Source organism: Aegilops tauschii, chromosome 3 (genome assembly GCF_002575655.3).
Source record: "Aegilops tauschii subsp. strangulata cultivar AL8/78 chromosome 3, Aet v6.0, whole genome shotgun sequence".
Taxonomy (NCBI): Eukaryota; Viridiplantae; Streptophyta; class Magnoliopsida; order Poales; family Poaceae; genus Aegilops; species Aegilops tauschii.
The window spans coordinates 460613136-460629992 of record NC_053037.3 but is presented as its reverse complement, the minus strand read 5'-3'; the positions used below and the strand labels follow the sequence as shown (position 1 = coordinate 460629992).

General features: G+C 48.7%; 1 protein-coding gene across 1 annotated transcript; it reads right to left on the bottom strand.

Annotated features, from left to right (window-relative positions):
- Positions 1–9433: 9433 nt before the first annotated feature.
- On the bottom strand, positions 9434–12920 carry LOC141042464 (uncharacterized). Its single transcript, XM_073510846.1, has 4 exons — positions 12484–12920; positions 11838–12398; positions 10957–11047; positions 9434–9718 (listed from the first exon to the last, which is right to left on the bottom strand). Exons 1-4 carry the CDS (start codon positions 12589–12591, stop codon positions 9615–9617), a joined length of 864 nt encoding a protein of 287 aa, XP_073366947.1. The 5' UTR covers positions 12592–12920; the 3' UTR covers positions 9434–9614.
- Between the last annotated feature and the right edge of the window lie 3937 nt (positions 12921–16857).

Here is a 16857-nt window from a genome sequence, read left to right as displayed (position 1 = left end):
CAAGTTTAAACATTCACAATACTTATCAAGCAAACATGCAAGCATACAAAGAGTATATGAGCAGTGGAATGTAAAGCATGCAAGTTGCAAGAAAGTAAAGAGAAGGGATTGGAGTGTGCAAACGCAATTTGGAGACACGGAGATTTTTATCCGTGGTTCCGATAGGTGGTGCTATTGTACATCCGCGTTGATGGAGACTTCAACCCACGAAGGGTAATGGTTGCGCGAGTCCGCGGAGGGCTCCACCCACGAAGGTTCCACGAAGAAGCAACCTTATCTATCCCACCATGGCCGTTGCCCACGAAGGACTTGCCTCACTAGGGTAGATCTTCACGAAGTAGGTGATCTCCTTGCCCTTACAAACTCCTTGGTTCAACTCCACAATCTTGTCGGAGGCTCCCAAGTGACACCTAGCCAATCTAGGAGACACCACTCTCCAAGAAGTAACAGATGGTGTGTTGATGATGAACTCCTTGCTCTTGCGCTTCAAATGATAGTCTCCCCAACACTCAACTCTCTCTCTCTCATAGGATTGGATTTGGTGGAAAGAAGATTTGAGTGGAAAGCAACTTGGGTAAGGCTAGAAATCAAGATTTATGTGGTCGGAATGGAATATCTTGACCTCAACACAAGTGTAGGTGGTTCTCTCTCAGAAAATAGGTATTGGAAGTGTAGGCATGTTCTGATGGCTCTCTCCACGAATGAAGAGTGGGTGGAGGGGTATATATAGCCTCCACACAAAATCTAACCGTTACACACAAATCACCAAACTCGGTGGGACCGATTCAGAGAACTCGGTCAGACTGATTTGGTTCATAATGTGACCGTTAGGTGTTTCGGTGGGACTGACAAGTCAACTTGGTGGGACCGATATCATTAGGGTTAGGGCATAATGTAATCTCTGTGAGACCGATTACACAAACTCGGTGTGACCGATTTTGGTTGTAGACTAACAGAGAGTTGGTCACGCAAACTCGGTGGGACCGATTCGCTCATCTCGGTTAGACCGAAACGTTACGAAGGGGTGACAGAGAGTTTGCATTGCAATCTCGGTGCGACCGATTGCAAATTTTGGTGAGACAGAAATTATTGCAAGAGGCAACAGAGAGTTTGCAATCCCATCTTGGTGAGACCGAGATCCCTATCGGTGAGACCGAAAAGACTAGGGTTTCTGGCAATGGCTATGTCAAGATAACTCGGTGGCGCCGGATAAAAAGAATCGGTGGGTCCGAGTTTGACTTTTAGGTTTGGGACATATATGGATATGAGAAAGTGGTTCAGGGATTTGGAGCATATCACTAAGCACTTTGAGCAAGCAAGCCATTAAGCAACACCTCATCCCCTCTTAATAGTATTGGCTTTCCTGTGGACTCAATGTGATCTTGGATCACTAAAATAGAAAATGTAGAGTCCTGAGCTTTGAGCTTGAGCCAATCCTTTGTCTTCAGCATCTTGAAGGGGTTCCACATCCTCTAGTCCATGCCACTCTATTGTTGAACTTATCTGAAACATACTAGGTAGAAACATTAGTCCAACAAGAGATATGTTGACATTAATTACCAAAATCACCCAGGGAGCACTTGTGCTTTCAGAGGCCCCAGCCACGCCGTTCACCGGACAATGGACGACCACTTCCTCATATGACGTATACATGGTGGATATGCCAAAAGATAATAGCGGCGATGACAAGGAAAACCCAGTGGAGGATGACCCCTCTAAGACACAACCAAAGCGTCGGCGTCAGCGGCGCCGCTCTAAACCACGCCGCAGCAAGGACAGCAACACCGGCACAGGAAACGACAACACTCCGGACGGTGCCGAAGACGTAGAAGACCACGACGAACAAACTGACGAACAGGCCATAAATGAAGACTCGGAGGACGGTAGTTATCATCCGCTCTCCGAGGAGGAGGTGATCCTCAGCAACGAAGACTTTATCGTGCCCGAGGAACCCCTTGAGCAGGAGCGCTTTAGGCGCCAGCTAATAGCCACTGCAAGGAGCCTGAAAAAGAAGCAGCAGCAGCTTCAAGCTGATCAAGATCTGCTCAACGATAAATGGACTGATGTCCTGGCAGCCGAAGAATACGGCCTTAAATTGCTACCTCAGTTTGACGATGAGGCGTTGGAGCCCATACCATCATCGCGCAATGCAGCTGACCGACCACCACGGGGCCGGGACAAAGCGGCAACTCAAGCCGAACACCAGCCTGCTCCACCTCACCGTAAGGGTAGAAATAAAACAGCTCGGGGACATGCCTACGACCTGCGGCAAAAATTGGATAATAATGCAGGACATATTAGATCGATCTACGGATCGCGAGGGCGTGCCCCGACACGTGACGACGGCCACCTATTCGGATGCAACAAGCCTAGTCACTCTCAGGCCGAACTCCGCAGACAGACTCCATCGGAGCTACGTCGCGACGTGGCCCGATATAGAGGCACCGCACACCCTCTTTGCTTCACTGATGAAGTAATGGATCATGAATTCCCAGAAGGGTTTAAACCCGCAAACATCGAGTCATATGATGGGATAACAGACCCCGCGGTCTGGATCGAGGATTTTCTCCTCCATATTCATATGGCTCGTGGTGATGATCTCCATGCCATCAAATATCTCCCACTAAAACTCAAAGGACCAGCCCGGTACTGGTTGAACAGCCTGCCAGAAAACTCTATCGGCAGATGGGAAGATTTGGAAGAAGCCTTCTTGGACAACTTCCAAGGAACATACATCCGGCCTCCGGATGCAGATGATTTAAGTCATATAGTCCAGGAGCCTAGGGAATCAGCCAGGATATTCTGGACTAGGTTCTTAACTAAAAAGAACCAGATAGTCGACTACCCGGATGCCAAAGCCCTGGCGCCTTTAAGCATAGCATCCGCGATGAATGGCTCGCCCGACATCTCGGGCAGGAAAAGCCGAAGTCCATGGCGGCTCTTACGGCACTTATGACCCGCTTTTGCGCGGGTGAAGATAGTTGGCTAGCCTGTTGCAACAATAATGCAAGCGAACCTGGCACCTCTGAAGCCAAGTATAGCAATGGCAAGCCCCGACACAACACACACAAGCGTCGAATCAACGGCAACCATACCAATGACACGGCGGTCAACGCCGGATTTAGTGGCTCCAAGTCCGGTCAGCAGAAGAAGACGTACAATAAGAACAATTCGGGCTCATCCAGTCTGGACCGCATACTCGATCGTCCGTGCCAGATACATGGCACCCCAGAAAAACCGGCCAACCACACCAAGAGAGATTGTTGGGTCTTTAAACAGGCCGGCAAGTTAAATGCCGATAACAAGGAGAAGGGGGCGCAGAGCAAGGACGATGACGAGGATACTCGGCCACCGAACACAGGGGGACATAAGAAATCCCCCCCCCCCAAGTTAAAACGGTGAACATGATATACACCACCCATATCCCCAAGAAGGAGCACAAGCATGCACTCAGGGATGTCTACGCGATGGAGCCAGTCACCCCAAAGTTCAACCCATGGTCCTCCTGTCCGATCACCTTCAATCGCAGGGATCACCCGACCAGTATCCGTCATGGCAGTTCAGCCACACTGGTCCTCGACCCAATTATTGATGGATTCCATCTCACGCGAGTCCTCATGGATGGTGGCAGCAGCCTGAACCTGCTCTATCAGGATACAGTGCCCAAAATGGGTATCGATCCCTCAAGGATCAAGCCCACAAAAACCACCTTTAAAGGTATCATACCAGGTGTAGAGGCCTGTTGCACGGGCTCAATCACACTAGAGGTGGTCTTCGGATCCCCGAATAATTTCCGAAGCGAAGAGTTAATCTTCGATATCGTCCCTTTCCGCGGTGGTTACCATGCGCTACTTGGACGAACCGCATTCGCTAAATTCAACGCGGTGCTGCACTATGCCTACCTCAAGCTCAACATGCCAGGACCACACGGTGTAATAACGATCAACGGAAATACGGAGCGCTCCCTCCGTACCGAGGAGCACACCGCGACCCTTGCAACAGAAGTACAAAGTAGCCTTTTTAGGCAGAACCTCAATTCGGCAGTAAAGCCCTCGGACACCGTCAAGCAAGTCCGAACTACTCTGCGGCAGGACGGTCCAGCTCGTCCAGAGCTTGACTAGCAATCCGGCCTCCGTCCCAGTCCCGATCAAGCGGCGACATTTGTGCCCCGCGTACATAACTACGCACTCAAAATACCATGGGCACGGACGGAGGCAAAGCTAGACCATGATCCATAATGCGGCTCAACCGCCCTTGGATCCTCACACCTTCCCTTTTTTTTTCATTTCAGGTTTTTTTCTTCTCGAGCCTTTTTCTGATAACCTGATCATCGGACCGATCACGGGACGGATACACCAAGGAGGCAAGGAGCTTTGACGTACAAGGGAATCACCAGGTGGTCTCTGCAAACGATCGCTATACCTTTTTTACATACCCGCACGCAGCTCGCTCTTGGTCATGGCATGTTAAATAGCCTATTGCTTATCGCACCATTTGTATCAATACGCCTTGACGTATTTATCAAATTATAATGGAAATAGTTCGCGGCCCAAATTTTTAAGGTCCCAGCTTATTACCTTTGCTTTCTTTCTGTTCTCCTTTGTTTTTTGCTGATAATTTTATCACATAGCACCCGTACACTTTGATGCGTTTCATAATTGCCAGGGGCTTCGTAGCGCCTCACACTACGGAAGCAAAGTCCGAACACTTTTACAGTACAGTTCGGCACCCCGAATTTAGCATTATATGCATTGGCTCTGAATCATGTCTTTGGTCAATAGTTGGGTTGCCCGGCTCCTGTGCTTACTACCTTATGTTCCGCTATATCGGCTAGGGTAGTAAAGGGAGAACTACTACGATTGTGTCCCGGTTTATCCGGATGAGCACCTCAGTAGAGAAAGCCGAAAACTGACTATCATGATGTGGCGAGAGCCGGTCAGCTGTTCGGAGGTTTCAAATCGCTAGAAGTTTTTTCCCGCATCATGCGACGGATCGGTACTTACCCGATCAGGTGTTTACAGTACCCCTCCAGTTCAGCCTTCCGAACACCAGGGGCTGCGCCTAAAATTTTATTGTCGAACTCCTATGGCTAAGTAAGGGTGATAAAGCATTATAGTCCGATTGCCTTGTTCGTTGCGCTAAACACCTCCTTCAAGGACCAAATAATTGGATCAAGAGTGTTTAGATTCCATCCCGAACACCCCCGTATTATCTACGTGGCGGCTGAAGCCGACGATAGGCCAACTCTCAGATTTAATAAAAACGGCCGCACAGGAGGTAAAAACTTACACAAAGCATTATATTACATAAATTGTCTTTGTTTCATAATACAGGGCGAGACAAACATGAATGTATTCATTCAAAGATCACGTCTTTCGCACACTGCCCCGCAACAATGCGAGATCCCTCCAGGACTCCATCAAAATACAGCTCGGGCTTGCCGTGCTCCTTGCCCTCCGGCGGCCCCTCGGTCACAAGCTTGACGGCATCCATCTTCGCCCACCAGATCTTTACGTGAGTGAAGGCCATGCGCGCGCCCTCGATGCAGACCGACCGCTTGACGACGTCCCACCGAGGAGATGCATTCACCAGCTGCTTCACGAGGCCGAAGTAGCTGTTGGGGATAGCTTCGGCAGGCAACAGCCGGATTATCAAATCCTTCATGGCTAGTTCGGCCATCCTATGCAGCTCGACCAGCTGTTTCAGCTGATCGGTAAAGGGCACTGGATGTTCTGGCGCAAGGTATTGCGACCAGAACAGCTTCTCTGTTGAGCTCCCTTCTTCGGCTCGGAAGAACTCCGCAACATCGGACGCGCCGCGCGGCAGATCTGCAAACACCCCTGGAGAACTCCGAATCCAGGTCAGTAAAAGATACTTCCTCTTCACACACTTGCTTTGCATACTAAATGCCTTACCCGCCGCAATCTTCCTGGCCTCTTGGATCTCCTGGAGGGCGCCCTGGGCCTCATTCCGGGCCGTCTCCACGCTCTGACGATCCTTGGCGAGTTCGGTCTCTTGAACCGACGCATCGCGCTCCAAGGTCTCGCACTTCCTCACCGCGTCCTGGAGCTCTTGCTGGACCTCGTTGACCCGAGCCTTGAGCTTATTACAAGCGGCCTGCTCCTTGACAGCTTTCTTCCTCGGCTTCGGCCAAGGCTTTCTGCAGGGCCTCGACCTTGGTCGTCGCTCCTGCGCAAATCATGACATTACAGTCAATACGCATCATTTATTCTTTCCGAAATATATAGCAAGTCATTGCATACCTTGCTGCTGCTCCAGCTGTTTCCTCGCCTGGCCGAGCTCTCCCTCGGCCCGCTCCAGCTTCCGCTTTAGTTTGGAAACTTCGGCAGTGTGCGTGGTCGCGGCCAACAAAGACGCTTGCTTATTAGCATAAAGACACATTTAGTTTGCTCCCTGCGAAAATTAATTGATCCTCTGCCCGGTTTTTCTTTCCGAACACCGGACAGTGTCTTAGGGGCTGCCGTCTATATATGGACTTTTCTCTTTTGCGTCGCTTACCTCAAAACCTGTCAGCAGGCTGCTGCAGGCCTCGGTTAGTCCGCTCTTGACGGACTGAACCCTTTCAATCACCGTACCCATAAGGATACGGTGTTCATCCACAATGGAAGCGCCTCGTAGCGCTTCCCTTGAAGGAGGCTGCTCGCCGGATTCCGGAGCCGTATAGGTCTCCGGAACCGTCTCCGGCTGGGGGCCGAACTGAACATGGCCCCCATCGCTAGTCTCCATGGGGATTTGCTTCCCCATGTGTCCGGCGACCAAGGTTTCGCCCTCTGTCGCCACCCTGACAGCCTCCTGAACCTCCCCTGGCCGGAGAAGGTCATTTGGGACGTCACCTCGTTGTCACCCTTGGCCTTGGGAGAGTGAGTGGCAAGCGGTGACTCGCTGGCCATCGCCTTTGAATCCAACAAACCTCCTGATGAGGATCGCTGGAGGCTGTCGTGGGCCGGACTGTAATAGCACAATTTAATATATTAATGCCATGAGGCTGGACACATGGACATGCACAAGTTTTTAGTAATTACGATGTGGCCAGGGGCTTGGTCCTGGGGGGCCGCTCCGGACTGCTGTCGACATCCCACGCGGAGTTATCCGCGAGGGGGCCTTTTCCCCTCTTGGGCGCCTTCGCCTCCAAATTTGTAGAGGCCGCCCTCTTCTTCCTTCCCCCCTCAGGGGGGAGTTGCTTTCTTCCTCCTCCTCGTCATCGTCTTCGGGTGGCCGAGGAGTGAGTTTGGTCTTCGGACGACATGTCCGAAGCTCCCTTACGGCGGGGGCCACTTCGGACCCCCTTGGCCTTTTTCCTGGCCTTCTCCGGCGCCTTGTAGGGCGCGGGAACCAACATCTTCTCTAGGAGCTGGATGACTGGTTCCTCGGGCAGCGGAGCCGGACAGAGAATCCGCTCCGCTTTCTCTGTCCATGCCTGAGAAGTGAACATTAAAGTTTTTAGATATCTTCCCTGAATAACTAAGAGGAGGATGCACCTTGAGACATGAATGACTTACCGCACTGGCAGGGTGGGCAAGATCGTGCCCATGGTCCGAGTCTATGGCCGGCGGCGTCTCGGTGCCCTTGAAGAGCAACTTCCAGACATCTTCGTGAGTGGTTCCGAAGAGCCTCTCCAAAGTCTGGTGCTTCTCTGAATCAAATTCCCACAAAGGGCATGTTCGACTCTGGCATGGAAGGATCCGGTGAACAAGCATCACCTGGATCACATTGACGAGCTTGATGTTTTTATCCACCATGCTCTTGATGCGCGTTTGCAGCGCTGTCAGTTCGTCCGACGAAGACCAGTCCAGTCCCTTCTTTAGCCAGGAGGTGAGCCACATTAGAGCTTCGGACTTGAACTCTGGAGCCGCGGCCCAAGTGGCGTCACGAGGCTCTGTGATATAGAACCACTGCTTCTGCCACTCCTTGACGGTCTCCACAAACGTACCTTTGGGCCATGTGACGTTGGGCATCTTGCTCACCATGGCTCCTCCGCACTCTGCTTGTTGGCCATCCACCACCTTCGGCTTCACGTTGAAGATCTTGAGCCATAAGCCGAAGTGGGGCTGGATGCGGAGGAAGGCCTCGCACACGACAATGAATGCCGAGATATCGAGGAAGGAGTTCGGGGATAGACCATGGAAATCTAGCCCTTAATAGTACATCAATCCACGGACGAAAGGGTGAAGTGGAAACCCCAGTCCGCGGACGAAGTGAGGGAGGAAAACTACCCTCTCAGTAGGCTTCGGGGTGGGGATGACTTGCCCCTTGGTGGGCAGACGGTGGGCGATTCCTTTCGCCAGAAACCCGGCCGCCCGAAGCTGGCTGATGTCCTTCTCCTTGACGGAGGAGACCATCCACTTGCCTTGTCCTCCGGATCCGGACATGATTGAGTGCTTCCTGGCGGAGGAGAAGATGGGAACTTGGGCGCTGGAGCTCGAGAATGGAAGGACATAGAGGAGGAGAAGGCGTGGGTGAAGAAAGGGAATTCTTATCTCCTTATAAAGACTGTGAATATTGAACGCCTCCCCACTCGCCTTTAAACTCGCCTATTCCCAAGGGCGGCGCAAACGGCACGATTGGGTTACCCATGCCCGTATTGATGAGAATCCCGCAATAAGGGGACACGATCTCTGCTTTGACAAGACATGCGAATGGAAACCGCATCTCGAAACGCGGAACGGCAGACGAAAACGGTTCGAAATAATGACCGGGTAGATGTGATGTCACATTACAAAAAAGTTGTCAGCGGATTAGACTCGTGGAATATTATACTCTCTGTGGTTGTGTGTGGTGCTTGTGTCACAGGTCCGGATACATTCTACGCGTCCGAAGACTATCTTGGAGTATTCGGGAAGGGGAACCCGCCTTGCAATGCCGAAGACAATCTGCGTGCCGGACACCTCGTCATTGAAGCCTGGTTCAGGGGCTACTGAGGGAGTCCTGGACTAAGGGGTCCTCGGGCGTCTGGCCTGTTAGTCATGGGCCGGACTGATGGGCTGTGAAGATACGAAGATCAAAGACTCCACCCGTGTCCGGATGGGACTCTCCTTGGCGTGGAAGGCAAGCTTGGTGATCAAATATGAACATTCCTTTCTCTGTAACCAACCTTATGTAACCCTAGACCCCTCCGGTGTCTATATGAACCGAAGGGCTTAGTCCGGATAGATAGATACTCATTACCATAGTCATACAAGCTAGACTTCTAAGGTTTTAGCCATTACGATCTCGTGGTAGATCAACTCTTGTAATACTCATATTCATGAAGATCAATCAAGCAGGAAGTAGGGTATTACCTCCATAGAGAGGTCCTGAACCTGGGTAAACATTATGTCCCCTGTAACACCCACGATGCGGCTATATCTCCCACGTGTCGAGGCACGACTTAGAGGCATAACCGCATTGTGGTTTTGTCGCAAGAAGGGTCATCTTCACACAATCCCATGTAATGAACAAGAATGGGATAAAGAGTTGGCTTACAATCGCCACTTCACACAATACATAAATAAATCATACAGCAATCCGAGTACACACATAGGTCCGACTACGGAACCAAAAGAGAAGAAGACAACCCCAAATGCTAGATCCCCGATCGTCCCAACTGGGCTCCACTACTGATCATCAGGAAACGAAACATAGTAACGACCAAGTTCCTCGTCGAACTCCCACTTGAGCTCGGTTGCGTCATCTGCACTGGTATCGTCGGCACCTGCAACTGTTTTAGAAGTATCTGTGAGTCACGAGGACTCAACAATCTCACACCCGTGAGATCAAGACTATTTAAGCTTATGGGTAGGAGAAGGGTAAGGTGGTGAGGTTGCAGCAGCGACTAAGCATATATGGTGGCTAACATACACAAATAAGAGCGAGAAGAGAAGCAACGGAACGATCGTCAACTAGTAATGATCAAGAAGTGATCCTGAACTCCTACTTATGTCAAACATAACACAAGAACCGTGTTCACTTCCCGGACTCCGCCGAGAAGAGACCATCACGGCTACACACGCGGTTGATGTATTTTAATTAAGTCAAGTGTCAAGTTCTATACAACCGGATATTAACAAATTCCCATCTGCCACATAACTGCGGGCACGGCTTTCGAAAGATAAAACCCTGCAAGGGTGTCCCAACTTAGCCCATTATAAGCTCTCACGGTCAACGAAGGATATTCCTTCTCCCGGAAAGACCCGATCAGTCTCGGAATCCCGGTTTACAAGACATTTCGACAATGGTAAAACAAGACCAGCAAAGCCGCCCGAATGTGCCGAAAAATCCCGATAGGAGCTGCACATATCTCGTTCTCAGGGCACACCGGATGAGCAAGATGTCGGGTGGGCATAGACCCTGGTTGCCCAGGGGGCGCCGGACATCGCTTGGTTTGGACCAGCACTCGAAGGAGCACTGGCCCGGGGGGGTAAATAAAGATGACCCTTGAGTCTACAGAATCCAAGGGAAAAAGGCTTAGGTAGGCGAATGGTAAAACCAAGGTTGGGCCTTGCTGGAGGAGTTTTATTCAAAGCGAACTGTCAAGGGGGTCCCATAAATCACCCAACCGCGTAAGCAACGCAAAATGAAGGAACATAACACCGGTATGACGGAAACTAGGGCGGCAAGAGTGGAACAAAACACCAGGCATAAGGCCGAGCCTTCCACCCTTTACCAAGTATATAGATGCATTAATTAAGATAAGAGATATTGTGATATCCCAACATATCCATGTTCCAACATGGAACAAACTTAATCTTCACCTGCAACTAGCAACGCTATAAGAGGGGCTGAGCAAAAGCGGTAACATAGCCAAGCAACGGTTTGCTAGGAAGGGTGAAAAGGTTAGAGGCTGACATGGCAATAAGGGAGGGATGATATAGCAAGTGGTAGGTAGCGCGGCAAAGCAATAGAGCGAACAACTAGCAAGCAAAGATAGAAGTGATTTCGAGGGTATGGTCATCTTGCCTGAAATCATGTAAGGAAGAAGAACGAGTCCATGAAGGAGACAAACAGACGTAGTCGAACGAATCCTCACAACTCCGGAACGAAACCGAAGCTAACGACAGAAGCAACCCGGAAAGAAACAAACAACATAGTAAACAACCACCACATACACATGGCATGATGCAAAATCAAGTATGATGCATGTCCGATGTAATGAGGCATGGCATGGCAAAGTGCAACAAACAATACTACAAATTAAGTGGAGCTCAATATGCAACGAGTTGCATATTGACGAAACACCACATTCAAGTTATTTAGTTCGCTCTTGTTTATGTACACAACAATATTAAATGTTATTAAAACATGGCAAGGGGTGAAGCATAAGTAAACTAACTATTTAAGCAAGTTAAAAGAGGCCGGAAACAATAAACAACAATTCCGGAAAATCCCCATATGCATTTTTTGAATTTGCTACTGTTCTGCCATAAACACAATTTTAATTTTGTTAAATAGAAAAATAATGTGCACCAAATTAAACTAGGAATTTTTCTACCCCATTTACATATAAAGTTTATTAAATTCCGAGTTACGGTTAATTAGTTATGAAATAAATCATTTTAGCATGCCATTTGAGCAAAATTAAACAAACATCATTTTAAACATTTTAAACAAGGACGTAAGCAGCATATTATGAAACTAGATGAAATTCTGAGCATTTTTCATATATAATGTTTTTACAAATGATGCATGGTTATTAAGTTATTATATGCATGACAAAGAGGGTGTTTCTGCAAAACAGTAAATCCTGGGAAAATAGTTAAAATTGCAGAACCTAAAAAAAACTATGCGGGCCGAATCTGGCTAGCCCAACAGGAGCACAGGGGAGGACTGGGGCCGCTCACCCATGGGCCAAGGCCCGGGACAGTGGAGAGGGAGGCCTGCAAGGGCACGCTGGACCGCGGTGCGGGAGGTTGGGCCAGGAGGCGCGGACGAGGCCGCGTCCCACGCAGCAGGACGACGCGTCCACGGTGCGGCGAGCGGGCGGTCAACGCGGGCTTGACCCGATGGCTGGCGCTGGTCTCGCTCGATGCAGAGGAAGCAGACAGGGGGACTTGGCGCTGGCGTCTCCCGGCGATGGCCGGCAGCGAGCGGAGCTTGGCAAGGCGGCGACCGAGGCGACGAACTGGAGGAGGTGCTCGGGCGGCTTGGCGAGGGGAGAGGTCAACGCGGGAGTGCGTCTCCTCGTTCGATGCAGGGTGAAACAGAAGGGCGGAACGGGCATCCCGCTTGCTCTTTCGCTTGAACCGAACGAAGGTAGAGGCGTGCCTCTCGCCGGGGAGAAGCAGGACGGCGGGGACCCGAGGGCGCAGTGCGTCCAGGTCCGCGGCGGAGTAGGCGGCGTGGTGCGGATCCGGGTGCAGAAGTGGCGGACGCGGCTGACGAACTCCATGGCGGGCTAGTTCCTACAGGCCGACGACAGCACGGGGATTAGAGAGAGAACCAGGGGAAACAGGGTGAGGAGGAGGAGGAGAGGCACGGCCTTGGGACCTGACGGTTCAGGGAATTGGCGAGGCGGCTGGAGGCACACACGGCATGGAGGAGCTCCTCTCCCGTTAGGCTCGTGCGCGCGGGACGAAGTAGAGGAGGTGGCGCCATGGAGCTTGGCGAGTTCCTGCTCGTTCCTATTAAGGAGAGAGAGATGGCCACCGTGAGAGAGAGAGGGGGAAATCACAGGAGGGGGAGGAGAGGTCGCGGGGCTGTCGGGGCACTCATCTCCGGCAATGTTCCGGTCACCGGTGTCGACCGGCCGACGAGGCGGGGTCGAGGGTGATGGGGAGCTGCGGGAGGAGCTCGGGCAAAGGTAGGGGATCGAACCCCTCTCGATCTAGATCGAGGAGGGAGCGGGAGGCACGGCTGCGGCTTGCGGTGGAGATCGAGCAGAGGCAGAGGCTGGTGGATTGGATCGGGGGGAATGAGGAGATCCCGAGGAAGAAAAGGGAGGTGGGTGGCGGCGGCTCGGGAATAGGTGGATGGGACAAGCCTCCTAAAAACTAGGGTTAGGCTGTTTAAATAGCTAGGTGGACTAGGCAAAACGGACCCTTCGATCAAAATTGAACGGTCGAGAAAAATAGGCCGTGGAGTCCAATAAAGAAAATGGAGATGTTTTATAGATGTTTTGGGATGATCCGGACCCAACGGTGATGACTGAGTGGGTCGGGTTCGGGACAGGTTTCGGACGTGCGCGAGAAGGGGTTTTGTGCATTGCAGAGAGGCTCAAACGGCCAGACAACAAAAGAACGGTTGGTCTCGAAAGGGACAACGGAGGCAACAGGGAGAAGCGGGAACTACGAACGGACCACGAGTTTAAGAAAACATGCGGATGCAATGCGAATGATGCGATGATGAATGCAACAAACAAATAAATACACGCGATGATAACAAAAAAACAAGGAAGGCGTCTGGGGCGTCGGTCTTGGGGCGTTACAACACTCCACCACTACAATAGGATCTCGTCCCGAGATCTAGGACGGCACCGGAGAAAAGCGGAAGAGGAAGAGAAGAGGTAAAGCTAAGTTGCTTCTTTAACAAACGAGTGAAACCACGAACCTTGAGAGGTTAAATAATTTAAAGAAGAATACAATGGAGATGAACGCGATTGCAAACACTCCGTTAGAAAAAAAAGGAACAAGGAACATTACGGGAACCTTGTAGGTTGAAGGACATGAAACAAGAGCTTAACGGATCAAAATTAATATGAAAGCACACCGGTAGAAAAGAGAAACAAGGAACACCATGTGAACCTTGGAGTTTGCAAATCTATGAATGGTGAGAACAATGGACAAGAAGGAATTGAAACCACTCTGGCTGAAACGAGATAAACAAGGACCAAGGAAGAACAAATGCGGACATCACTCCGGTTGAAGAGATGCAAGACTTGATAAGATGAAAGAACCTGAAAAGAGGACACGACACTCCGGTTAAATGGATAAGCAAGGAAAGAACACGATCTTCACAATTCGAGATGATGAGCGAAGAGAGCAACATCGCAATGACTCCGGAAGAAAGAGTAGAAGATAGATCATTGAAATAAATGAATGGAGAAGAAAATGCCAACTTCTGCCACAAATGATCTTGGAAAGCACCCTTCCAAGAAGGTTAGAACGGAGTTGTTGGAAAACCAACAACGGAAGGAATAAGCTTGTAGTGGGCTTATGGAAAACTTCTCAAGATAGAGGCGAAATTCTGCCACTACGGAAACAACTAATATAATTGATAACACCAACGAGATGAAAAACTTCTTTCACCAAGAGGATATGAGAAAACTTGGATCATTGATAAGCACCATAATAGCAACATTCCTTAGGGAAGGCTTTAGGTGAAATATAACCCAATACAACTCCAACAAAAAGATTGATGGATTTAAAATACCTCATTCTTGACAACAATATGAATCAAGAAACATGAAGGAAATTGTCAAGAGTAATATAACACCACCTCAAATGATAAGGTAGAACGAATTGCACTTTAGAATGCAAGATGAAGAATGCTTGGACTGCACAAAACAAAACATGTGTTGAGCACCATGTTTATTTTTAGAGTATAGCTTGGCTGATCTTAACTTCAAGAGAAATCTTGAAGAACAATTGAAGAATGAAAGGAATCCTTGATGAGCCACCATGTTGATCCTCCATGAAGAACTCCGATAATAAAAGAATGATCAAACGAAAGGGAAAGTTGAAAAGAACTCCGAGAGAAGCCTTGCAATGATTAGATGAAGCTTTGAACTGACATAATTGAAATAACTTGGAGCTTCGGAAAGAAAAATGAACAAATGAGATCAAGAATTTTGATGAATCTCCGGAATAAGGAATTAATCACTTGGATGAAACAAGAATAAGAATTACATTATGCTTAGCCTTCACCAATTTGGATTGATGACAAGCAACGGATTTTGCATACTACTTATTCTCGTAGAAAGGATTAAGATAGATATTGCGCAAACTTGGGAAGGTCTTCATCGAACCACCGGTAGGATTGAAACAATGAATAAATTGATATGATAACGAAGGAAGAGAACTCTTGAACGAACCACCATAAGAATCTGAAAATCAACGAAGATAAGATAAAGAAACATCGGGAAGAATTAGAAAATGAACGAAGATACTTGAAAGAATTTAGATACAAGTGAACGAAGAGATCACGAGCTGATTAGAGAATACTTGAACGGTGCACCGGAATAATATGGAGATGAACGAAGAGACATCAATTTAGAATAATTGGAGAACGAGGCTGAAAACTTGAATGAATAATTCTGAGATGATGGGCTCCGGAGAATCAAACTGAAAAGACTCCTGAAATGCTCCGGATGGGTGAAAAGAGTTCTCACAATCGAAAACAATTATGAGAGGATGGCATAAGTTAGAACTATGAATCTTGAAGAGAATGGAGCAAGATTTAAGAGAAACTCTTCTTTGGTCTTCAAAATCCGAGAATGACAATGAGAAACACCACCATGAATTGTTGAGATACTCCGGGATGAAAATTAGAAAGGTTGAACCAACGATGAAAAGAATTTGAAAGATCTTGGAGAAAGACATTTGACTGATGATAATTCATTCTTACGTCAAACTTTGCAATGAATTTGAGAATAACTCCGAAAAATTAGAAGAGTCAGGTAAGATCCTGGGAAAAGACCAGTGGGTTAGGGCCCACTCAAAAGATACACCGTTGAATGATTAAAAGAAAGATTGCGCCGGTTGAATTAAATGGCTCAAAAGAGATAACAACCTCGAGATACCTTGAACGGATTGGGAATGGAAATGCGAATCTTCTGAGATATCTTCAGCACTCCGGAACAATTGAATAGCAAGCGGGGAATGATTAAGAGATATACCGGCATGAGAAAGCATTTGAAAGGAGGAAAGGGCTATAATCAACACTGAAAGCTTCAATTGAATCCACCGGCAAAGAATACGAGAATGAAGAATGATAATCTTGAAGCTTCCTGAGCATCTTCCTGAGAATCACCAGCTAAGAACATTGATGGAAAATAATGGAGAAACTTCACATCCATAAGATGGATACATGATTAAGAAATCTGAGTCCTTGAAGAAAGAGGGTGGGAGGGTGGGAAAACAAAAGCAACTTGGGTCGGATATAACGAACACTGTTGAGAAAAAACTTAGAACTGATCTTGCGAATGTTGGAATGACTCGATGCACTTGAAGAGAAACACACCGGTTGAAAAGAATTAATATGACAACCTCGATGATCGAAAGGATTAGCAACCACATAGAAATATGAGAACACCGCTTAGAATAAGGTATGGAATCAACACTTGGCATTGAAGCAACTCGAATACCGCAAAACAAAACAAAAAATAAAGGATTTGGCTTGCAGAATAAGCCGGAAACAAACATATGATAGATCCCATATCGTATCATGTGTGTGTTGGAAAGATATCCTACGAGATACTTCCCACTTATAAACTCCTGAAACTTTATGGTTATGCAATCTGGTGTTGGGGATACAGGGGACGCAATATATCTCACCCAAACTAACAATACCTAGATCCAGCTGTATCCATCCTTCAACACATAACCAAGAAACCTTCGGAAATCGTGTACCTCAACCTTCGAAAAGCATCCGTTATACGAGTTATGGCAATACTCCCGAACTCCCGCCCCAGTACTGGGTGGCGTCGAGGTGATCTCACCAACAACTGCATAAAAGAGATTTTCGATGTCGGCGAAACTCAGGTATTCCAGAACTGCACCGATAAAATTGTGACGACAACACCTCGGAGCTCAACTCCCCGGGACACTGCCACAACCCCTAAATGTCAGGAGGCACCAAGAACAATGTTCTCGTCACAAAACCATCGGAACGATTCCAAGATACCCGCGTGATCCTAAAAAAATT

Excerpts from the sequence above, each read along its gene's own strand:
- LOC141042464 (XM_073510846.1), bottom strand. The coding sequence starts at position 12,591 with ATGGCGCCACCTCCTCTACTTCGTCCCGCGCGCACGAGCCTAACGGGA. Across the intron at positions 12,399-12,483 it reads CCAATTCCCTGAACCGTCAG|GAACTAGCCCGCCATGGAGT; the intron begins GTCCCAAGGCCG and ends GTCGGCCTGTAG. Across the intron at positions 9,719-10,956 it reads TCTTCCTTACATGATTTCAG|TTGCAGGTGCCGACGATACC; the intron begins GCAAGATGACCA and ends CTTCTAAAACAG.